This window comes from Taudactylus pleione, unplaced genomic scaffold (genome assembly GCF_031769625.1).
Source record: "Taudactylus pleione unplaced genomic scaffold, aTauple2 ptg000156l, whole genome shotgun sequence".
In the NCBI taxonomy this organism is placed as follows: domain Eukaryota; kingdom Metazoa; phylum Chordata; class Amphibia; order Anura; family Myobatrachidae; genus Taudactylus; species Taudactylus pleione.
The window spans coordinates 15639892-15665076 of NW_028284558.1; the positions used below are offsets into that span (position 1 = coordinate 15639892).

At 42.9% G+C, this 25185-nt stretch overlaps 1 protein-coding gene across 1 annotated transcript in view; it reads left to right on the forward strand.

Annotated features, from left to right (window-relative positions):
• Positions 1-25185, forward strand: part of THSD7B (thrombospondin type 1 domain containing 7B) — a 651631-nt gene that overhangs the window by 233554 nt on the left and 392892 nt on the right. The window contains exon 3 of the mRNA XM_088474863.1: positions 14654-15464. Coding sequence (XP_088330989.1) covers positions 14654-15464 — 811 coding nt within the window. The remainder of the gene's footprint in view (positions 1-14653; positions 15465-25185) is intronic.

Here is a 25185-nt window from a genome sequence, read left to right on the forward strand (position 1 = left end):
CTAGTAAACCACAATACTTAGTACTGTTAAAGTCTGTCTGTCATCATGAATTAAGAGTGTAACAGTATAGTAAAATAGTAATGTCATCCTTGCTATGTGTCCCAGAGCTCCTAATTTCTATGTATATCACCTTTTTTAGCAGAACTGTATGCATATGAAGCAGGAGAGACTACTTCAGCAAGAAAATACTAGAAAAAGAAAAATGGCTTTGTTATTGTACCTTTGTGAAGGAGAAGATTATTGCACAATTTGATTTTGTTAAAGTTAGACTGTAAGCTTCTCGTGTCAGGGACTCTTTTCAGGTGCCCTGCAATGCAGTTGTATTTATATTACTCTATTTGAAATCAGTCCTTGCACTGTATTTTATAAATGTTGTAACCTGCAGGTACCCAATGACATTATATACATAAACAAGTAAAGTAGACATACCATTAGCTTCAGGTTAAAAGAGGTTCACTTTCATATATAACTTTTACTCCCTTCCCATATATCCTGTCAACTCACTTTTTGGGAGATGTGTTAAATATTGCAAATAAATGACACTATTCTCCCTCTATAATATGCAGAAAGACCTTCTTGCCAGTACTGCTCTTCTGATATATTCTTCTCTCTGCGATGTATAGTCATTTGGGTTTATGACCCAGGCATCCAGATGCACATGCGTGGCCATTGGCCTGCGCATGCACAAGCCACAAGTAATGGAGCAGGATCCTACGGATTTTTGCGCAAAAAAGCCTATAGCCTTCTATAGCCAAATCCAGTTAGTGATGACATTAGGTAGCGGGCACAAGCTCTAGAAAGTTACGCTTTCCAGAGCTTAATGTATACGGTCACATTGCAGCTCCATAAAATCCTATGGTTCCTCAATGTGATTTATTAAGAGCACCTGTGCATTTGGATGGTGAGCCCTACACTGCCCGAGATGCATGCAACTCAGTACTCTTCGGAAGCTATCTAAACCGCTAAAGGTGAACCGTGCAAATGTGTATATGCCATAGCAAAACAGGGCCTGATTAGGAGATCCTGGTGCGCTAGGCAAAAGATTGGTTAGGGGGTCCTCACTCTGTTTGTAAATGGAACCACACATGAAAATGTGCTAGGGTAACTCTGCATGCTTACTAGGTCATGGACGGGAGCTTAAGGTACATACACATGTAACGATTTTTTGAACGATTTGACGATAACGACGTTGTTATTGTTAAATCATTAAAAAAAACGTTCAGTTTATGAGTTATAATGATAATCACAAATGCGCACTCCTGTTTGTAGTTATCGTTCATCGTCCATTTCAGACTGTCCAACAAGACGATTTTCATTAAAGGAAGGAACATTATTCGTTCATCGTTCACTTTTTCAAGAGAAAATGTGACAGGTAATCTGACAGATAATCTGACAGAAAATCGTTGGTTACAAAATCGTTACGTGTCTATGCACCTTTAGGTTGCCTAATGATGAGTAATTTGGTTCTGTATCAAAGTCCAATCTCCTATGGCATTACTACCACCCCTTTCCATAAAACAACTCAGGTAAGTTTTATGATTTGAATTATTGATCAGAGTGAGAAGACATGGGTACTTTCTTTATTACATATGGCTATTTTTAGGGTGTAAAGCTTTGTAATTACATTGATCAGTGTGTGCATGGAAATGCACATAGAAATGAAAAAGGCATCTCATTAAAACTATACTACAAGACTCAACAACCAATAGTTCTGAGCCGGTGTAAAGTTCAAGTCCTTTGTAGAATATTAAAGGCCATATACCCACCAGGATAGTAAGATATGCCAATAAAACTACGGACAACCTCCCAGTAATCTTGTTTCACTAATGTTTTTGTTAAGTGAGGCACAGTGGAGGCCCCTTCTATAGTTTATTAGGCATGCCTTCACTCCACTCAAATCCATCCCCCTGCTTGTGCAAACCTGTGCCTTCACTAAAGCTGCCGTCTTGCTCTGTAAACTGGTGAAATGATGTGCACAGCCCGTCCAAAGCTGAGTTTGCATTTAGCACATTGCCTCATTGTGATTTACATGGAAATATACACTAATAATTTTTTTAGTTAATTTATTCTGTATTATGTATCATATTGTTGAAATATTGAGGGTGCTACTGCGCTGCCTCCATGATGCTGCTTTAGAGAATCATCTTCCTTTACCAAGATAGCCGCTGTTTAGTCTTCTGCACTTGTGCATCGCCATCCTGTCACTGTGTTAGAGCGTCACAGTGAAACACAGACGTGTTCCACAAAGCTCCAGAGAGACCCTGCAATATACCCACATATACAATCTACAGAGGCATACCGCTTGCTTGTATATGCACCATAGCGGTGATCTGTATATTCCGCTCATGCTCCACTCCATCCAGGACACTGTGTGTTTATAACTGTGAGTACGGCTGTACAAATATACTGTTACACAATAAACATAACTGCTGGTTAAGACCTGAGTTGTCTAGTACATCTGGTGAATCTATTGGTATATACTATTTACTCCACATACCACCGCCAAATAGTACAAACATATCAACACATATAACAAGCTGATAAGCAATATTCCAGCTTTATTATTATTATTATTATTATTATTATTACATTTTATTTATAGGGCGCCACAAGAGGTCCGCGGCGCCGTACATACAGTAAAGGGTACACAGAATATTACATTACAATACAGTAACCAACTTATAAACAGCACAAGTAACAATTAGCAATACAATTCTCCATACACAAAACAGCTGGGAAGGTGAAGGCTGTCATAGAACTGCTAGAGAAGAAGGCTGTGAGACCGTGGGGAGGAGGACCCTGCTCCTAGGAGCTTACAATCTAGGGGAGAGGGGAGACGGACAGATGACATGAGGCAAGAGTGTGTAGAGGGGGACCTGAGTGCAGGAAGTAGGCGAGGTAGAGATGGCTGAGGCGGGAGGGACAGAGCTTTACTAATAATCCAGCAAAAGGAGAGGCATGCTGATTGTACGAGGCCCATTACAAAAACAGGAATGTGAGCGTGCATTTATGTATGCACAATGCAGATAAATAGGATATTTTGTGCAACTAGAGATGACCTTTCTGGCTTATACCGTGATCGGGAAGTTGAATTTGTGCTAAAAGTTTTGTGCTTAGCTATTTTATATTGATCTGGGACCCACTGCTGGGAAGACTCTGTTCTGCCTAGTTTTGCAAATACAGAAGTATTATACTTTATTTTTATGTATAGTGCAGCAATTACACTTTATCCCGCTAAAGAGCTCTCTCGGGCTGATTTATAAGAGCTCTTCCCTCAGCATACATCCAAATTAAATGTGAGAACCTTCGACAAAAAGAAATTGCTCTGGGGCCATGATTCAAAAGGATAAAAAAAATCAATTCTCATTTCATTAAAAAAGAAAGTTTAGATTTGCAATTGCCTCCTATCTAATACTAAAAGCATTGATTCCACTGGTTTATATTGTAAACACATTTCATGCAACAATACAAGTTGTATTCTATCTGTCTACACTATGTGATTGTATACTTAATGTGTTGCTGTCTTTAACAATCATTGCATGGAAGATTGACATGACCACAATTTCTGGTTCACTTGTATGGAGCTTTGCCAAAAAATGATGGCTGAAGGATTGGTAATGTTGCTGTAGTTTCCAATAGTTCTTATTCTAATGACTTACATTGGCTTCCCAGCTGTGCATTGAGAGATTGGCAATAATTTGCATCCAAACATATTGGAACCTATGGGGCACAGCTAACACGTTTGGACAATGAGTATGCACATGGTAACATACTGTTGCAGTTATCATCCAGTCAACTATCTTCCACCAGTCCCAATCAGTGTTTGCTTTCCAGATTAGATGTTGAAGAGGACTGGTATTCATTTTGTGGACATACTGTAGTGTGCCCATCAAAATAGCCACCTTGTATAAGCATCTTATGGAGCTTATTGACCGATCGAGGTAAGTCCGGCCGACCTTAGCAGTTAGCCGTAGGGGGAGGGGGTTTAGTTTAGGCACCCACGGGGGAACATAGGGTTAGCCACCCCTCGGGAAGGGTTAGGCACCACTAGGGGGAGGTTAGGTTTAAGGTGTGAGGGGGAGGGTTAGGTTTAGGCACCCCCGTGGGGGGAATTAAGGATAGCCACCACCCCGGGAGTTTAAGGGTTAGGCATCCCTAAGGGAGGGTTAGGGTTAGGGGGGGAGAGAAGAGTAGGCTTAGGGTACTTACATGCTGCATTGGGATTCTCCTCTGTCGGGCTTCCGGCATCAACATTTCATCCCAGCGGCTATGGATTTCATGCCCAACCCATTGTAAGAAACCATTTTTGTAATTTAACTTTATATCAAAGTCTGACAACAAATCACAACAAGCCAAATAAAAGCCCACCAAACAAACCAAACAAAAAAGTATTTGGAAAAATAAAAAAACACTATAAAACAAAGATAAATTAAAGTCTGTAAGTGACAACCGACCTAAATAAAAATTTGCCTAGTCAGAGGAATGGAACTGAATTTTGATGTTTTCTCTGTGAAAAGCTGGCGTTAGTAATCGTGTGTGGATTAAATCCCAAAAATGTCTTTTTCACAGTCTGATAAGTAAGCTTCTAAGACAGAATGGAATTTGGGCAACAGCAAATACATGTATAGTTCTGAAATCTGGTAGATCTGGGGCATAATCAATATAATCAGTACCAAACCTCTCCTAGGGAGTATCAGCTGTTGGTGGGTAAATTTGGGCTCTAAAGGGTCCTATTTGATCGGGGTGTCAGGTGCGTCAGCATGGAAGGATTATCCATTCTGTCTTTAAAGATGTTAGTGGAACAGATGAAGTGTAGCTCTTACTGTAATCAGTTGGCGACAGGCTCTATATGGGCTCATCCACACAAATGTTTACTGTAGTTTTCCAAGTGGAACACATTGCAAAAACTGTTGGGGAGAGTTTTTCCCTCTTTAAGATATACTGTACAAGCACTCACTGATGCAAGTTACTGTCATTATACAAGTGTGATTGGCTGCAATATGATACTGCAATATTGCTATCTTACTTTTTTCTAATTTAGTAATATTTTATTAATTTACCATTTTAAAACATGTAACAAATAATATAACATAAAATGAAACACAGTGATACTTGACAGGCATAACACAGCAACATCTCTAAAATTCAATACCAATTCCAACATACGATAAATAGAACTAGTGCCTAGTTACAAATTGAATCCACTTCCACATTTAACCATCACGACTATAGCGATATAAATATTCGAAATATAGTGACCTATACATAACTACAACTATAACAAACGTAACAATAATTATAACAATTACAACTAACTTAAACATAATAAATATTATCCATGGTGAAATTCTATATAGTTATTATGCGTATCCAAACCACTAACACATCAACTATACATTTATTAACAACAAATGTAATAACCACAATCTTAATTACTATAAATATAATGATTGTATATATGAAAGTGTACCTTTCTGATCATAAGTGCATTGATTATAAATGTGTTTGCTTCAATTGTAATAACTATATGTGTATTAACTATAGGTGTAATAACTATCATTTTACTTACTAATTATATAGTGGTAATAACAGTGACTATGAATAACTTATTAGTTACCGTTATTAAACCATATATATTGTGTCTATAAATATAAAATTCACATATATACTAACCATAAATACAACCTTTATATGCTTAATAATTATTAACAACCCAATTACAACCAAAATATATAATTTATGAAACAAAAAAGTATATTCCCATATTAAATTTAATAACTATCTCGTTTTACAATATAAATCTCATGCCTATACATAGCATCACTCATATATACAAAAACGAGAAAAGAGAAAGGCAGAGAGAAAAAAAAATATATAAAAATGAATAAATAAAAATAAATAAATAACTCAAAAGTTGCACTAGCTCTCTTATTATAACTTAAATACTCAAGAAAACCATACACTATGTACGTACATCTAACATTTGGTAAATGTTCGCCTGGAGATAAATTACTATGAAATCTTCCTTATTTGTTTATGATGAGGCAACTCTGGACTCCAACCATCTACCCCAAATCTGATTAAATTTAATTTCCACCTTACGTGTAATATAAATGTGTCTTTCATTCTGGACAACCAGGCTTCAACTTCCAGTCCCTCTGGAGCCATCCATAAACGGGCAATAGACATTAAGCTAAGGCACACATATTTATTATAAACTGTTTACTGTTTTCATTAACAAGATTTCTTGAATAAGAGTGTGATAAAGGCATAGAGGGGCCGAGAGTCAGCAAAAATGTATTTAATAAAGAAGAAATTAAAACCAGGGGTGAATTTGAAAACTGTGTCAACAAGGCATGTCTAATCTGTAGATATCGATAGAAATACTGTGATGGTAAGTAATACTTCTCTCTAAGCTGATCAAATGAGCAAAGAACTGAGTTATCATACAACTGACCTAGTGTAGAAATGCCCACAGGCTGCCAGACTAAGTTAGGCTATAAACCAGCCAGTTCGGTCAGTATACTGGAGCTACTCAAGGAGGTATCAGGATCTAATCCATGAGCGTCTATCATGCTGGAGACATGCCTCCAAACTTTTATTGCTTGTTTTAATGAGGGCGGGCTGGATGCAATAATTCTACAGTCTAACAATATTAGTAAAGAAGTAAACCCAGGATATGGCTGAGATACTAAAAGAACATGTAAAGCATCACTAGACAGGTCCTGAAGCCATATTTGCAGTTCGCATCTAACGAGCGGCTCTGAATCATAATAAAAGTATTTAAAATTCGGCAATGCAAGACCTCCGGCAGATCTAGTCCTAGTAAGAGTATCTAAACTAATACGAGAATGACGATTCGCCCAAACCAATGGAGAAAGGAGAGACTATTTAGTTTCCTAAATATACCAGCAGAAAGAAAAACAGGAGAATGTTGAAGTAAGTATAAAAGCTTGGGCTGCAGGACCATTTTTATTAAATTGACCCGACCCATAACTGTAAGGGGGAGTCAGCTCTACACCCTAATTGTATCCTTAACATAAATAAAAAAAGGGTTTATAGTAAGGGAAACAAAATCACTAGGTGTATTTGTTATCCAAATACCTAAATATTTAAAACTGTCTACAAAATAAAGAGGGAGAGAGACTAAAGGGGTTACCAAGCAGCTGCCTCTAAGTTGCATACTATTATCCCAGTTAATTTTTGGACCAGAGTACACTCCAAATAAATTTATGACTTGAAGAGCCGCTGCTAGCCCGATTACATAATTAGATGAAAACAATAATAAGTAATCGGCATATAAAACTACCTTATCTTCCCTTCCAGCCACTCTCAAACCTATAATGTCTGAATGAGACCATAGGATGCATGCCAGTGGCTGTAACATTGCTACCTTAAACTTAATAACCTCAATTGACTCCTTGGTTCAACGCTCTTCATTTAAAACTGTCTGCTACTCTGTACTCCTGAACTTTGCCATGTGTACTAAGTGTGCAGACAGTATTTTTAAATAACATTAATTACACAGCACTTGGTGTTAGCAAAACAGTGCTCGCAAACAGATGGGTATCCTGTTTTAACAGCCAGGAGCAGATGGTCTTATTAGGATTTAACAGAATAAGTTAAAGTGAGAAAATTTAAAGAGTGTTTTTCATTTCCTGAATAAAACAAACATGAAGTGAAATTATTGGGCAGTAGCTGTAAATAACGACACTTACAGGGACTACACTTACCATGTGTACACAATGCTCACATCAGTAATCGGGACAGCAAGCGTATGCGTAGGCTATGCCTGTCTATCTATAGTAGGGGTGGGCAAAATACGGGCCGCCAGGCAATCCTGGCTGGCTGATGCCTCTTACCACTGCCCGACCAGCCGCTTGTCATTGTGCTACCTACATACTACCGCCATAGAGAACAGCCGTACGCAGGATCTGATGCAGATATGTACGCAATGTTGAATGATTATGCTCCGACTGCGCATGCTTCTTAACCTCATTGCACACGTGTTGCGATTGAATTTCTATCAAATGTGCTAAGAATTTATTCGCAAGTGATTGCCAGACAGAAGCCATTTTGTGGGAAATAGCAGAGAGTAGCGGCAAAAACGTGGGCGTGTCGTGACCATTTTCAGGGCGTGTATCTACCTAAATCTGTGATCCCGTAAGCTTAAAATATGGCTCCAGCGTCTCAGCGCCTGTGGCTATTCTGCACGACCATAGGATTACTCAGATGGCAATTTATCGAAGGATCTGTGACCACCACTGCGTGTTTGTACGCACTTGCTTAGAACTGCGAAATAACCAGTGGGCGTTTCAATACATCTCCAGACGACTGCAAGCATTAGCATATTTTCGCACAGCAGCTGCGTACAAGATCGCAGCTGCTGTGATTGCATTAGCTTCCACATCTAAATCAGGCCCGCAGCTGGATGCTCCTCATTATTATAACACCGGCAGACCAGTGGTGCAGTGTGACTGTCACTGACCAACAGCTCATAGCCGCGCACAGCTGTGTGCATGTGCATGCTTCCAGCTCTCCCTTTCAGCATCATGATCTGACTGCTCCTTGCCAGAGCCAGCCCTAGGCATAGGCAAACTAGGCAAATGCCAAGGGGCATGCATTCCAAGCGTAGGGACAGCTCAGCTTGACAGCGGGCAATGGTGGGACTGGGACGGGGGATCGCGCTTCTGCTCTTGCTGTCCTACCGCAACAGGAGCTCTCAGGTCAGCTCTGATTGATCAGCAGCTCATACAGCCGACAGCAGTGGTAGCATGGAGCAGAGCCAATGGGGGGGGCAGAAATTGCTGCTGGAGGAGGGCTGCTGGGCATGCTGAGCCGCAGCAGCTCCTCCTCCCATGGATCTTTGCGGGGTCCAGCAGGCTGGTCTTGTCTGCAGGGAGATATATAGGGGAGTGGGGGTGAGAGCACCAAAATGTCTAGTTACAGCTCTGTGGATGAGTATTGCAATGGTTGAGGGGTGATGGATGTTGCTGGCTGCTGCTGTGATTGTACTGCTGGTTGATGGATGCTGTGCTAGGAGAGGGGTGCTGGGTCAGAGGCAAAACTAGCAATGGTGCTAGGGGGCACCACACAAAATCTTGCCTAGGGCATCCAACTGGTTAGGGCCGGCTCTGCCTGGCTCCACAGACGTTCCAATCCCTAGTGGAGCAGCACTAACAGAGATGGAAGCAGCAGTAAGATTGTTACCCAGCTATTAAATCCCTCTACAAGAGTAAATTAAGCAATCAGGCAATATTATAAAATTGTACTGCATGGTATTTATTTCTATGGGGCATATTTATCAATACTTTCTTTTTTTCAATTTTTATGATGGAAGTTTGCATATACTCCAGAATGTCACGAAGATTGATCAGATGAATTGCAATTAATTGCAAAGTCCCTCTTTGCCATGACAATGAACTTAGGACCTCATTCAGAGGCGGTCGCATGGAGCGATTTGTCGTAGTGAGCGATGTTTTTACAACTGCGCATGCGTGTACATTGCAGTGCGTGTGCGCAAGCCTGTCTTCCCGACCGCAATCCTCTTGCTCGCTAGTCACTACGAGGTCGTAGCTGTGATTGACATTTCATGCCGTTTGTGGGTGGTTACAGGGGAAGGAGCTTGTGAACGGGGGTGTGGTGGTGCGGACGCAGGCGTGGTTGATCTTAAAAAGGGCTTTTTAAGGGCGTGCATATATTACTGAGCGAGTCATCACACACGTCATCTCATTGCAATAACGACGCTACTGCTCGCAGAGCTAAGGGTAGCCCAGGGTCTACTTTAAGCATTGCGAGTGCTGGCGATGGTTTCTGCCTCAACCGATGTTTGTAGGCATTTAACAATGTAACAGGTGTTAATCGTGCTGACGTAGGTTGCCGCCTGCGACCGACTCTGAATTAGGCCGTAGAGATAAGGAGGTGTGCTTTCATTGTTGTGGGTGTTTCCGCGCTTACAATGTGCGTTGCGACTGAGCGCTCGTTTTGCATATTCTCGATCACTTTGGGTGCGACCTATCGCTCCTGAGCGACCGTCTCTGAATGAGGTCCTTAATCCCCAAAAAAAACATTTCCACTGCATTTCAGCCCTGCCACAAAAAGACCAGCTGACTCTCGTTTACACAGGTAAGAGTGTTGATGAGGACAAAGCTGGAGATCACTCTGTCATGCTAATTGAGTTAGAATAACAGACTGGAAACTTTAAAAGGAGGATCGAGCTTCAAATCATTGGTCTTCCTCTGCAGCTAGTAAGATTGCATTAAATCAACCATTTATCGAATCATCAAGAACTTCAAGTAGAGAGGTTCAGTAGCTGTGAAGAAGGCTTCAGGGTGCCCTAGAACGTCCAGCAAGCGCCAGGACCATCTCCTAAAGTTGATTCAGCTGCGGGATCTGGGCACCAACAGTGCAGAGCTTGCTCAGGAATGGCAGTAGGCAGGTGTGAGTGCATCTTCATGCACAGTGAGGCGAAGACTTTGCAGAATGGCCTGGTATCAAGAAGGTCAGCAAAGAAGTCACTTCTCTCCAGGAAAAACATCAGGGACAGACCGATATTCCTCAAAAGGTACAGGGATTGGACTGCTGAGGACTGTGGTAAAGTTATTTTCTCTGATTAATCCCCTTTCAAATTGTTTGAGGCATCTGGAAAAAAGCTTGTCCGGAGAAGGAAAGGTGAGCGCTACAATCAATTCTGTGTCATGCCAACAGTAAAGCATCCTGAGATCATTCATGTGTGGGGTTGGTTCTCAGCCAAGGGAGTGGGCTCACTCACAATTTTGCCTAAGAACACAGCCATGAATAAAGAAGAGTACCAAAGCATCCTCGAAGAGCAACTTCTCCCAACCATCCAAGAACAGTTTGGTGATAAACAATGCCATTTCCAGCATGATGGAGCACCTTGCCATCAGCCAAAAGTAATAACTAAGTGGCTTGGGGAACAAAACATCGAAATTTTGGGTCCATGGTCAGGAAACTCCTCAGACCTTAATCCCATTGAGAAGTTGTGGTCAATCCTCAAGAGGCGGGTGGACAAACTAAAACCCACAAATTCTGATAAACTCCAAGCATTGATTAGGCAAGAATGGGCAGCCATCAGTCAGTATGTGGCCCAGAAATTGATAGACAGCATACCAGGGCGAATTGCAGAGGTCTTGAAAAAGAAGGGTCATCACTGCAAATATTGACTCTTTGCATAAACTTAAAGTAATTGTCAATAAAAGCCTTTGACACTTATAAAATGCTTATAATTTTACTTCAGTATACCATAGTAACATCTGACAAAAAGGTCTAAAAACACTGAAGCAGCAAACTTTGTGAAAACCAATACTTGTGTCATTCTCAAAACGTTTGGCCAAGGCTGTACAAACAGATTCAGATTCAATCACACACATATATGATGCATATCAAATTAGTCAGTGCAGTCTCGTGAAGCACTGCATTCATGTGCGCCAAAAAGATGCACATTTGAGTGAAAAAGAAGCTACATTGCTCAGCTTGGCTCAATCGCGCCAGGTGTCTCACGCCGCATGGTATGTTGAGGCTAGGTGTATGAGGACATACTGTATCTGTTACAAGATAAAACTACTTATATAATACATGTATGGTGTCAGCCTTAAGAAGCTAGTACATGCTGCAATTATGATGGCCATGAAGGTCTAATTGACTGTTAATACGAGAGCGAATGGACCAAGAAGAAATACCACCATCACCATCTGTCAAGCAACCATTAAGCTGGTTACACACTTGTACAATCTTCCAGGGATCCAAATCCCAACCAGACTGCTGACACAATCCTACTATAGATCTAGGTCTCGGATGCAACACTTGGGATCTATTTATTATGATTTGGGGCAGTATTCATCTAGTTTTGCGTCCGCGATAAAGTCCTGCCTGCCGGAATTTCGCCTACATCGCATCTTTTGGAACTTATCGAGCGCGTCCCCACCATTCGCCGTATTCAATTCCAAAAGACGCGTAAATGGCGACCTGCGAAGTTAGAACAGGCGGAAAGTGGTGTCAGAATTGGGGAAATCAGCTTGAACCTCCCAAAAAGATGCAGAAACATTGGGGATCAATGTAGTAGCTCCCAATTAGTCCTAACAAAACTGTTTGGGGCACTTAATTTGGTTCAATTGCCTCTAATTAGCATCTTTGCACAAGTGGTGAAGAATGGCATAATGCAGTATTTTTTGGAGAAAATAAGTAGTCCTGGCAAATTTGGGGTACCTGAAAATGGGTGCAAGCATCTTTTAATTTCTCTAAAGTGAAGTTTTAATAAAAGTGAAATTCCTCCATCCCTGCAATCCCAAAAACACTTGGCCCCTTCTTAGTGCACCCCTAGAACCTTATTTCGCTAGTTTTTGAAGTTGTCCCCAAACTTTGTGCTTTTTTGCCCCCAAAATAAAAATACTTTTTTGGGGTATTCTTAAGTTTTTTTCTGGAATTTTGATGCAGTTGTCCTTTGGGGGGCTGTCCCGAGGGTTGTGAGTGGTTTCCCCACCTTTCCACCCCCAAATTAAAAATGTTGCTCTTCTTTTCTCCTACTATTCAGAGGCGAAACTTTTTCCATGTATGCGAAAAGCGGGTGGAATGGAATATGGAGATAGAAAAAGACGCAATCGGCGATACTTTTCGCGGATCTCAGATTTTCGCGTTTAATTGAATACGGCCCTTGGATGGAGATAAAGTGGGCAGATATACAGTAAAGTACCAGCCCACCAGCTACTAACTGTCATTTTTCAAACACAGCCTGTGACATGGCTGTTACTTTATCTCCCTCCAAGGCTCTGTACATAGACCCCTTTATCTACTGTATGTGTGCACACCTTTTCAATTTTGCTTAAACCTGCATCTGCTGAAACCATATGCCGAAGAATTGGACAAACTAGTGTCAGGAGCAGATACACTTCTAAATTAGCCTGCTGATTGGTGATCTGGTGTCATGATTTTTTAGCAGGTTCAAAAATATTTTGACAAGACCAGACAATCAGAATTGGATGAAACCAGATATTGTGTGAGCGTACACACTCTACCAATGTCTGACCAACTGGTAGGTCGGAGGTTGGATTGGATGTGAATTGGACAAGTGTATACCCAGTTTCACAGTGGACAATGACAAATTCTGAATGTAGTTACTGTGCAACTGTGCCAATATGTTTATAGCCAAGTACTCACTAAAATATTTCTATTTCTTAACTTGACTCTATTAAACTTTCCTGAGTACAATTTTTCATAAATTTTCACCCTAGTTTGTTTTGTGATGGTAATTAGCTTGGTAGAGTGTCAATGATGCAGTGTTAGGTGCTTTAATCAGGGTCCACACATAGCTTTTCAAGGTATAAATAAAAGAAGAGTGCTTTACTGTCAGCATACTGTAGAAAAAAACAACAAATGCCTAGCCCCCATTTAGGGCACTGACTCACTTCTTCGCCCCTGACTAACCTTGGGCAGCTAGTCTGCAAATAAAGTCCAAAGTCTCTATCTATCACAGGCTCCGATCTGACTTTCGCACAAAGTTTCACTTGTGGTCCTCCCTGCCTCCTGCTGGTATGGACACTGGCTTCCTTAGCCTGCAGCTTAGCTGCTTCAATGTGACACATTCTGAGAAGTTTCTGGTCATACCTGCCTCCTTCAGGTCTGGACTTAGGCCTTCTGGCTCCTAATGGCTTGGCTTAGCTTTACTGGGCTCTCTTGCTGCCACAGTCCCACTTCGACTATCTCCAATGGCAGCCTGACTGGTCTGCTTTCTCATCAGCCCACACCTGGACTCTCTCCACAAGGCAGTCCCTAGGTGTGGCAAAACTTAATTTAACTACCCTGTGTGGGCAGATTCCTCTAACCCCTCACAGAATCCATTGCTCACCATCGCCCATCTCTGGTGATCCTGTCACAGTTTATTATATAAAATTCTTTGGAACAAACAGCAACATCCCACCCAAATTTTACTTTATTATTTTTTTTTTTATAACATACATGATTTTGAATAGGAAAAGACTGGACCCTCTTGCAACTATTGATCTCAAGCTACTCCCCAAATCAGCGCTACATATATGTTGTATACTTCTGTTTGTTATGCTATTTTTTCAATTTGTGCAGTACATGCAATGTTTCATTGACTTTTTCTGGAACATTTTCCATGTTTATTAATTGAAGTCCCCTCTCTGTGTTCCAACTAACTGTGACCTTGAGATGAGCTGAAATACACAAATATGAAAATGACTAAGCTATACAAAGTCACTTAGACTGAGTTCAGATAAGACTCATAGAAGCTAACAATGATGGGTCTTTCGCTGTTGAGAATTGTGAACATTCACAATGTAACAGTTTTATTTTGTAACAAGTATATGCATCAGTGTTTTGTGCCATGAAATGTATTTTCTATGACTAAGGGACAATTCATTATACAAAGATATGTGTGTATTATTAAAGAATGACCTTAAGATTCATTTCCAGTAAGTAACTGAGACTGGAAAGTAGGATCAAGAGTTTAAGTGCGGAAGAGGGCTCAGCCAATCAAACATCACTGTCGGTTTGGGCTATCAATGCATGTTGTAAATTCAGTATATAAGTATATAAAAATAGAGGATACTAATATATTGATTTTGTACATTTTCTGTTGTATTATTCACAGCTGACGAATACTTATTTTTTCCAGGTGCATGGGGTCAATGCATTGGAGAATGTGGATCAGGTGGGCTCCAGAGCCGATCGGTGTGGTGTGTACATGGTGAATCTTGGGTTACCCATATCTCAAACTGTGAGCCACAGGATGAGCCAGCAAGCCAAAGGAACTGCTTTAAAATTTGTGACTGGCACCGAGATTTATTTCAGTGGGAGGTTACAGAATGGGACACATGTGTTCTTGTGCCTCATTCCAACAGTGAGGTCAAGACAAGAAGCACAGAATGTGTTACTGCCCAACGTGGTCTACAGCATAGACAAGTGAGTTGTGTCCACAAGGCCAACAGGTCCATCACACATTTTGAAATCTGTGAGAATTTTACCCCACGGCCACCAGCAGAACAAGCTTGTCTTGTACCTTGCCCCCAGGATTGTATTGTATCTGAATTCTCACCATGGTCCACATGCAGTAAAACCTGTGGGAACCATTTCCAACACATAACTCGATCAGTCATTTCTGCAGCTTTATATGGTGGCTCAGACTGTCCGAACCTTACAGTATGGCGGTCTTGTCCATTTCACAGTTTCTGCTCTTTTGGAGAAGAAGAACATACATACAGCCTAAAAGTTGGACCATGGAGTGAGTGCAGGCTGCCTCATGTAAAAGAAGTCAATCTGAGTGGAAGAACCATGTTGGATTTTGGTTCTGACTCTGGGGAAAGAAGTACATTTAGACAGGAAGGACCTAAGTCACTTGAAGATGCTGACATGTGGGACTTGGAAATTGGTTACCAAACAAGGCAAGTGCAGTGTATGCAAAGTGATGGAAAGAATGCTCTTCTGAGGTAAGAATTATTTTCAACTATAACATTTGTCATAACCCAACTTTCTCAAATTGAGATCTTTTGGCCATGTTCAATCCTGATCCACCCTGCCATACCAGAATTGTATAGGTTACACTGCTAAATTATTAAGCCACAGACGCTAATTTAAAAGTGAAATTTTGAGGGGGTTGGTGATATGCCTTACATCTGGGGTTTGGAACCATTTATTACTAATCCAAGCTTCCTGACATTAATCTTATCCATTACTCTCACTTCTTTAATCTATCTTGCAATGTAACTTGTAGACAGTAACTGCAGGTGAGGCCTGTGCAACTACTCAACCTCAGGTCGAGTGTGGCTCTTTATAGCTTTTGGTTTTGGTGGCCCTCACCTTACCTAACAATCTATATAGTGTATTGTATGACTACATTTTAATTGCAACATATATTTGTCTCTTTTCACTTAAATACTCAAGCAGGACATCACTGAGACTGCAATCTTATGAATGTTGACCTAGCCCACAAAATAGCTGCCTCCATTGGGTTTAGAAAACTGCAAAAAATGTATAAAAATTAGAATATATTATTCCATGTTTCATAATAATCTTGCCACTAGAAGCACTGTTTAATTGGAGTCTATGGGGGTCATTTACTGCATGTTAGCATGCAACATTTTAAAAATATATATTTTTTAAAGCTTTATTTACATGGGTTTAGGTAAGCGTATTAGTGTGCTTCCTTTGTGTATATACAGTATATATGATATAAATAGTGTCCCATGGCTGTCATCCAGATGCCACCTTAGCTGTGCTGCAGACAGCTGTCCACCTAGAGACTCTGCAGATATCCATTAAATACAGAAACACCTCTCACAAAATGCAGTCTAAACCCCTTCAAGTTAATTTTAATATCTTGTTCCTCAAGATGGAACATTTATTTTACATTTGCGTGCATTAAGAACATGAGTGCAGCTATCCCACCTGGAATACCCCAATCTGAACATACAGGATGGATGATGTCACCAAAAATAAATACATTTCTATTTCACTGTGCTTTAGCATTGTTCCTCAATTGTACATTACCCTCTAGAGCTGTTTTATTTTACCTCAGGACAAAAATAATGGAAACACAAAACAACACTAGGATTGAACTTGTGTTGGCTTCAGTTTGTTTATACTGTATCTTTACAGTGTCAGTTCAGTACAGATTGTGGTCAGCAACAATACGTGTGTAAGGGCTCGGGGCCTGATTCAGATCCGCTCGCGAGCAGTGAGCGCTCGCAAGCGGGTCGATGTTGCCCAAACGACGGAGGCGGCTCCGTCGTGCGCATGCGCGAGACCAAGCCGTTGTCATGGGTCTCGCACCAAAGGGGGCGTGCTGTCGATGGTGATTGACAGCACGCCCCCTTTGGTGGGCGTGCCGGGGGTGTGGCTGCCCAGACGGAGGCGTTCCCATGGGAACGCCTACCGTCTGGGGCCGGCCCCACTGACATCACTAGTGATGTCAGTGGGAGTGCTTTTGGCTCTGGTAGAGCCAAAAGCACTCCAGGGCTTGCGGCAGACAAGACTTGACCAGACAAGTCTTGACCATCGCGACCATCATTTTGGCCGCTCGCTATAGCTGTGGGTCATAGGCAAACGCAGGGGGGGTTTCCGGTTGCCTGGAAACCCCCCTCCCCAACCCACACCATGACCACAATAGAAATAGTAATATAATAGAATATTTCTAATGCTGCATGTTCTTCTCAGTATCACAAATGAAATAATTAGCACTACCTATGGATCTTTTAACATGTGTCAGCAAGTAATAAATACACCTGTGCATCAACCAGGAGATCTGGAAAACATGCACTGTTAGGGGTGCACTGCTATAGACCATTGATAGGGTTAATTATTAATACTGTATAATAATACACTATCATAGGAGACCAATATGTACATATATGTCCAGGGCAGTGCTAGGTTCTTCTGCTGCTCCCCCAGACTCCCGGACTTGCTCCCATGCACTGGAATGGTGCCACATCTCAAATAAAAACATTCAGCTCAGGCAGGATAGACATACTGCTGCATTTAATGGCTTACTGTGATCACTGGTCCTGTATATGCTGGAATTATCACACACAATACACTATGTATGACACATACATACATGTATGACACATACATGTGATTGCTGGTCCTGTATATGCTGGAATTATGACACTCAAAACACTTTGCATGACCATATTAAAGCTGGATAAGTGATAATTATGCCCTTTTCATAGACTGGCCACTCCTAAAATCAAGCATTTGGAAACCCCCCTTTAGAAATCCTACGTTTGCCACTGCTGTGGGTGGTCACAGGAGGCCGCTCCAAAATGTAAGAGGGACGGCCCTGATTCAGAGCGAGCGCTCTGTCAGAGTGTCCGGCTCTGAATCAGGGCCTCTATTCACTATCATTTAATTTCTACAAAGGCAGGTGAAATATGAACATTTTCATCTGCTTTTGTAGAAATTAAGTTTTCGGGCCATTCATCAAAAAGGTAATACAGGAGATATCACAGATATCTCCTGCTTACTTTTCTCTCCCGATGTGTCCTGCTGTCCCAATACACTAGTATGGAGACAGAAATTCATCAAGCTCCAAAAATACAATCGGAGCTTGACTGCGGGAGCATTCGCCGTCTTCAGATGGCGTTTGCTCCCGCTTGCGGTGCAAGACCTGCTCCTTCCCTATGGGAAGGAGTCCTGGGTTGCGGAGAGGGATCCTTTTGGATCCCTCTGTCCCTGTATGGCTCCTTCCGACGGACACCGGGGCTTTTGTATGCCTACGTGAATTCTAGGTCACGCAGGCACACTAGTTTCACTGCTCCAAAAGATGCAGTGAAAAGATTCGTGGATACATCTGATTTTCGGATCAGCTGTCTCTTCGCAGGAGCAATGATAATTTGCTCCAGCACTCGCGGCGAGTTGGAATGTTAATTATCATGGTCCGCTCAGAATAGAATAGAGCCCTAAGTGCTTTAAAATGGGAGACCTGTTAGATTTTCAGCAAGGCCAGATTATTGGTCCATGTTTAGCTGGAGCACAGCAATGTTTCTGAGGAAACTGAACAGTGTGTTACTGGGTCAAAGCTGACAGATGGAGTCAGCTGAGCATCCAGACATTCAGTCAGCAAACATGGTGTCTCTGGAGCCAGTGTTCATACTGGGTATGAATGAATGGGCTCTTCAGGAGAGCCCACATTTGAGGGATACAAGCACAATTTTGCGAGGTACAGATTATCCTGTCCTGCATTCATTAAAGTCTGAGTAGTGAACACTCGTTAGGCATAGAATATAGCATAGCCTGCCCCTATCCAGGAATGCCTGAGGCTGGCTGATGGGTGTTCACAGCTACTCACTTGTAGAAGAGACCGTGTGGCCATCTGTTGTTCAGAGACAGGAGAATGTGTCATTCAGTGCCCTCACCTCCTCAAGGCCAGTTGCTGGGTGCACCCAGCTCCTCACTTGCAGTATGGATGCCCCCTTTCCCCTTCAGTGGCTGTGTTTGGCCTCCTGTAGTCCTGAAGCAGGAGAACTGTGCCTTTCAGAGTGCCTCCTCAAGGCTGTATTGTAGGTGTTTCCAGCTCCTCTCTTGCAACACTGCTGCCACCTCTTTCTCGGGGACTGCATTGACCACCCCCTGCTGCAATGTAAGTGTGCTGTTAAGGATGCTCCCCCCTCTCTAAGGACAACTGGTGAGTGTTCTCAGTTCCCCCTTGCAGCGCAGCTGCTTCCCCTTCCACCTTCCTTCAGGGTCAGTTTTGGCCTTCCCTGGCTCTGAAGCAGGAGCAGTGTGCCTTTCAGCCAGAAGTCATGGGCAACAGGGTGGCACAATGGAAGTCTGATGGCCCATAACTCGCAGATGGATGGTTTGGACCCATCCTCTACTGCATGCTATTTTATATTCTGACCAACCTCTCCCCGTCCCCTGCCAGCAATTCTGAGGGTTTATACTGACCAACCCCCTGGCTCCTCATCTAAATACACTTTAAACAGGTGTCCCCACTCCCTGTTGCCTCCCTGGCTCTGAACTCTCCTCAGCTGGAAAGTGTATCATCATATTTTTTATTTTTGCATAATTTTGATGCTTGTCTTCATATTTGTTGCTATGGGTAATGTGTTATGACTATTGTTATGTGACAAGGTCAATGGTACCCTATGCTGTCAGTGTGCCCTCGCCTCATCAACGACAGTTTTTAGGTGTTCCCAGCTCCTAACTTGCAGTATGGCTGCCCCTTCCTTATGTTGCATTTATTAACAAGTGTTCCCCGTGTGACCTGCATCATGTTTTTTGCCTTTACAGTACAGTTGAAGGGGAGAGACAAGGGTTTGTATTGTGTTAGCAGTTAGTAAGTAACATGAAATGGGCAAGAAACCTCTGCTGTTTTTGTCATGGTTGGATAGCTGTCTTTTTGGGCCTGTCTCTTCTTTCACTGTTAGAATTTGATTGATAAACTTTTTGTTGGTTGTGTAAAAGGGGAAGTGTGTGCTTTTTTTTACATAGATGTTAGGTTGGGTATGGTTTTGTACTAACCTTCAGAATTGACCATGCCATTATTTTACCTGTCTATCAGGTCTTGTGCACTAGTTGCCTCATTGCACTCTTTCTGTTGTTAGACCAGCTGTCGGATTGCACTTAGCTTGTGTACCACTACCCTGCATGGTTCCTTTTAAGTGACATATGCTCGAATTGGTTCTTGCAATTAGAGTGTGCTGGTGGTGCTCATGTATGTATAGTACACTTTGCTGCTGGCTCTGCTTCGGTTACTCTTTCCCTTGTTGCCTCAGAATTCTGTTTTTGCTGACATTTGGTTGCCAAAGGGGGTAACTATGTGTTACGAATTCCGATGTCTACTCCATGTAACACCACAAGAACCCAGCTAGCGAGATCTTCAACCAATAACAACCGCCTGTTGTTCCCTTAGAACTAGGATATGTTCACCTGTACTTAGGCGGCCGTCTGGACTTATGCTCGAGGTAGTAGTGGCTCACATGGAGATACAGGGGAATTCAATAGGTAAAGAATGTACAGTTAGGACTGACACAGTTGATGATGATAAGGATATCGATGGTCCAGATGTTGTGAGAGTACAGTTTGGTTTTTTGGACAATAGCTTGAGAGCAGCTGTGCCGATGGTGCAGCAATGGTGCTGATGGTGCGGCAGTGATGCCGATGGTGCGGCAATTATGCTGATGGAGCAATGGTGCCGATGGTGTGGCAATAGCCATAGATAAACAATCTATGGTTTAATAATGGCTTTGAGAGCCGATGGTGCGGCAAGTGTGCCGATGGTGCGGAAAGTGTGCCGATGGTGTGGCAATGGTGCGATGGTGCGGCAATAGCAGTAGATAAACAGTCTATGGATTAATAATGGCTTTAAGAGCTGATGGTGCGGCAAGTGTGCCGATGTTTTAGCGATGGTGCTGATGTTGGGGCAGTTGCCGTAGATAAACAGTCTATGGTTTGATAATGGCTTTGAGAGACGATGGTGCGGCAAGTGTGCCGATGTTGCGGCGATTATGCCGATGATGCGGCAAGGGAGCTGCTTGGAGCGGCTAAGAAGCCAAATGAGGAATGGTGGTATCACGGGAGTTACTAGGTGCGGCTAGGAAGCTGTATGGTGAACGTTGGCAGCACGGGAGCTTCTGGACTCGGCTATGAAGCAGTTTGGAGATTGGTGGTAGCACGGAAGCTACTTGGAGCGGCTAGGAAGCTGTTTGGAGATTGGTGGTACTACGGAGACCTCTTCTGAGAGCGGTACATCAGGCACCTTTTCTGAAGTCGATACATTGGACTCCCCTCCTGGGGTCTGGATGACTGAAACATTGGGAACCCTTTCAGGAGTAGGTACATCGGACACCTCACTTGAGGTTGGAACATCGAAGTCCCTTCCTGGGGTCTGGATGACTGGAACATCGGTAATTGCTTCAGGAGTTGGAACATTGGACTCCTCACTTGAGGTCGGCACATCAGACTCCCTTACTGGAGTCGATACTTCTGACACCTCTTCTGAGGTTGGCATATTGAAGTCCTCTCCTGAGGTCTGGATGACTGAGACATCGGAACCGGAGCAGGCAGAATCCAGGCTGAGACCGGATCAGGCAAAATCCGGGCCGAGACCGGAACAGGCAGAATCCAGACTTGGACCGGAACAGGCAGAATCCGGACTGGGACCAGAACAGGCAGAATCCGGACTGGGACCAGAACAGCCAGAGTCCGGACTGGGACCAGAACAGCCAGAGTCCGGACTGGGACCAGAACAGCCAGAGTCCGGACTGTGACCAGAACAGGCAGAATCCGGACTGGGACCGGAACAGACAGAATCCGGACTGGGACCAGAACAGGCAGAATCCGGACTGGGACCGGAACTGACAGAATCCGGACTGGGACCGGAACAGACAGAATAGACCCCTCCTGGAGTAGGAAGATCAGGTGTCTCTCTGGCTATGTGAGGTTTATCGACTTTATTGTTGGAAGTTCTTCCTGCAAAAGAACCAACTGAACCCTTACTAGTACAATGAGAGTCTTTGTTTGAATGGTTCCCTAATTTGAGACTCGGTCCCTTAGTAATGGGACCCCAATTATAAATAACTGGCTTCTTTTGGGGAACCGCGGCACCTTTGTCAGGAATTATGGAGTCTGTGGCATTAATAAGCATACAAGGCGAATGGTTAACTTGAAGCCTAGGACTTTGAGGCTGGTCATTTCTTCTTTGCTTGCTTAAAGAGCAGTCTGCATAGAGGATGGCTTTGCAGGGGAAACGGAAGTAGAGTCTGTTATCTCTTTTGTTTCCGCTGGGAAGGATGGAATATCTTCAAAGTCTGGTAAATTCCAAAACATTTTTTGTACTAACATGTTAGTACTAGACAATATTTTTTGTAACTGTTCAGTCTTTAGATGAAATTCCCGTAAGAACTCCGGATATAACGTATCAAATCAGATGACTGAGGTGTTATAGAACAGTTTACTGTTGGGGTGCCGTCCAACTTTTCCTCCCTAGACTGATTCTTGCAATAGCAAGGTGCGACAGACGAAATCTGGGAGGCTTGAAATGTTTGCTGCTGGAGCATATCCACACGAGATGATAATCCAAGGAAGGCTTGTAGCAGCAGCGTTTGCATGCTCTCGAGGTTCAGATTTTTTTTGATAGTTCCATATAAGGATTTGACAGGACAGAGGCCATATTGAAGACACTGTAGTAGTGTCTGTAATTTGTTGGCTGGTTATAATGTTACGAATTCCGATGCCTACTCCATGTGACACCACAAGAACCCAGCTAGCGAGATCTTCCACCAATAACAACCGACCGTTGTTCCCTTAGAACTAGGATACGTTCATACGTTCACCAGTACTTAGGTGGCCGCCTGGACTTATGCTCGAGGTAGTAGTGGCTCACATGGAGATACAGGAGAATTCAATAGTTAAAGAATGTACAGTTCGGACTTTAGTTGTACAGTTCGGACACAGTTGATGTTGATAAGGATATCGATGGTCCAGATGTTGCGAGAGTACAGTTTGGTTTTTTTGGACATGGTGTGGCAGCTGTGCCGATGGTGCAGCAATGGTGCTGATGGTGCGGCAGTGATGCCGATGGTGCGGCAATTATGCTGATGGTGCGACAATGGTGCCGATGGTGCGGCAATAGCCATAGATAAACAGTCTATGGTTTAATAATGGCTTCGAGAGCAGATGGTGCGGCAAGTGTGCCGATGTTGCAGCGATGGTGCCGATGTTGGGGCAATTGCCGTAGATAAACAGTCTATGGTTTGATAATGGCTTTGAGAGACGATGGTGCAGCAAGTGTGCCGATGTTGCGGCAATGGTGCCGATGTTGCGGCAAGGGAGCTGCTTGGAGCGGCTAAGAAGCCAAATGAGGAATGGTGGTAGCACGGGAGTTACTAGGTGCAGCTAGGAAGCTGTATGGTGAATGTTGGCAGCATGGGAGCTGCTGGAATCGGCTATGAAGCCGTTTGGAGATTGTTGGTAGCACAGAAACTACTTGGAGCGGCTAGGAAGCCATATGGTAGTTCAGTGAACAGGAGAACAGGAACAACCTGACTCTGCAGCCAGGCTGAGGGAACTCACAGACACTCTGTAATGCAGTCTGTGTCGCCCGGTTAACACAAGCAGCTGAGATGGTCTAGGCAGGGGCCTAAACAGCAGACAGGTGGATTCAGATGCTGCAGTAACACATAATGGAGGCAGTGAGGTGGAAACACTGCAGGTAACAAGATAAATGCAGACATACAGGACTGTGGTATATTACTGCAGGGCTGAATGGAGACAGAATCCAGATTCGATAACCAAAGTACTCTGTAGACCAGCAAGCACTAGGAACTGAACACAGCAAACATACACTGGTAGTGACACAGTATAACCGGCAATGAGATCAGGGCTGGGTGTATACTTATGAGATGCAGGATCCAATCAGAGACCATTCCTGGAGAGTGATTCCTAATTAAAAGGCATGTGTGTACCTGCTCTGCAAGGAGAGAGCTAGTTAATTAGTGAACACATGAAACAACACAAACACAGACAGACCTGAATGACAGACAATGAATAGACACAGACAAGACAGGATTTCCAACTTCCTGCAAAAGCCAGAACAAGGATAGGACATGATGCAGTATCCCAGTAACAACTAAGACTGGGAATTGTCACCAAGATGATTTGCTAACCGCAAATCCTAACACTATGTCAATCCTGTTGCTTGACTTGGCTCTGCTTTCTGTCACGCCCTTTGGCTTACCTACTGTTTTGTATTAAATCTGCTTTGTATTGTAGTCTCATGATAGGATGCTACTTTCAGTAGCCCCAGATTGGGCTCTGTCATGTGTTGTTATTCTGCAGTCCTCGATTTTTCACTTAGTTGGGAGCAAATTGTAAGCAAAGCAAAAAAAAGAAAAGCAAGTAACTTTGGACCTGAAGAAACAATGTTGCACTACAGAGCACTCCTTATCCAACACTCCCAATTCAGAAACAGCTCTTATATGCTTTGTTTCCAGGAGTCCTGGGTTATGTTATTTTCATTTATTTTCATGCTCCCTGAATTGTGTTGCCACTGTTGTTGTGGAGCATGAAGTGCTTTACCTAATTTTTCCTCCAATTGGAACCTGATTAGCTACTGCTCTCCCAGAGGCATTTTTATGGTCACCTTCAGATGATTTACCCATTAATTACTCTGCTATGCATCACTTTGTTTAGGCAACATTTGGTCTTGTTATGATTGTACTATAATGTTATGTCCTTGCAGCTGTCTTTTCTCCTAGGCATAGTTCATTTTACAGGGTATGACCTAGAGTATGAGAGTAAAATTTGCCCTTGACTTGTGTATTCAGTATGACATTGCAGAAGTCTAATGTCAGTGGGGTTCGGTGTGATTGGTTGGGTTATATGTTTCCACAACAGGTAGGGTGTTGTCCACATAAGGGTGTCTTCAGTGGCCAATGCTGATATGGCTTAATATGTGATTCTGGGTGGGAGTGCAATATGTGATTCTGGGGGTGCAATTCATCTCCCCCTGATTTGTTTCAAGGTTGCCAATCTGTACAGGTTTGACAATGTGCATCTTGGGGGTTCAGGTATGGACCTTTTCTCAGAGCAGCTCTTTTCCTTTGTGATTGGGGGTTTTGAGGTATCATAGGTGGTGGGCTTCAGTTCCATTGGTTGTTGGCAGCAAAGCAATGCTCTTCAGGTGCCTCAGGTGGAGGAAAAGGAGGT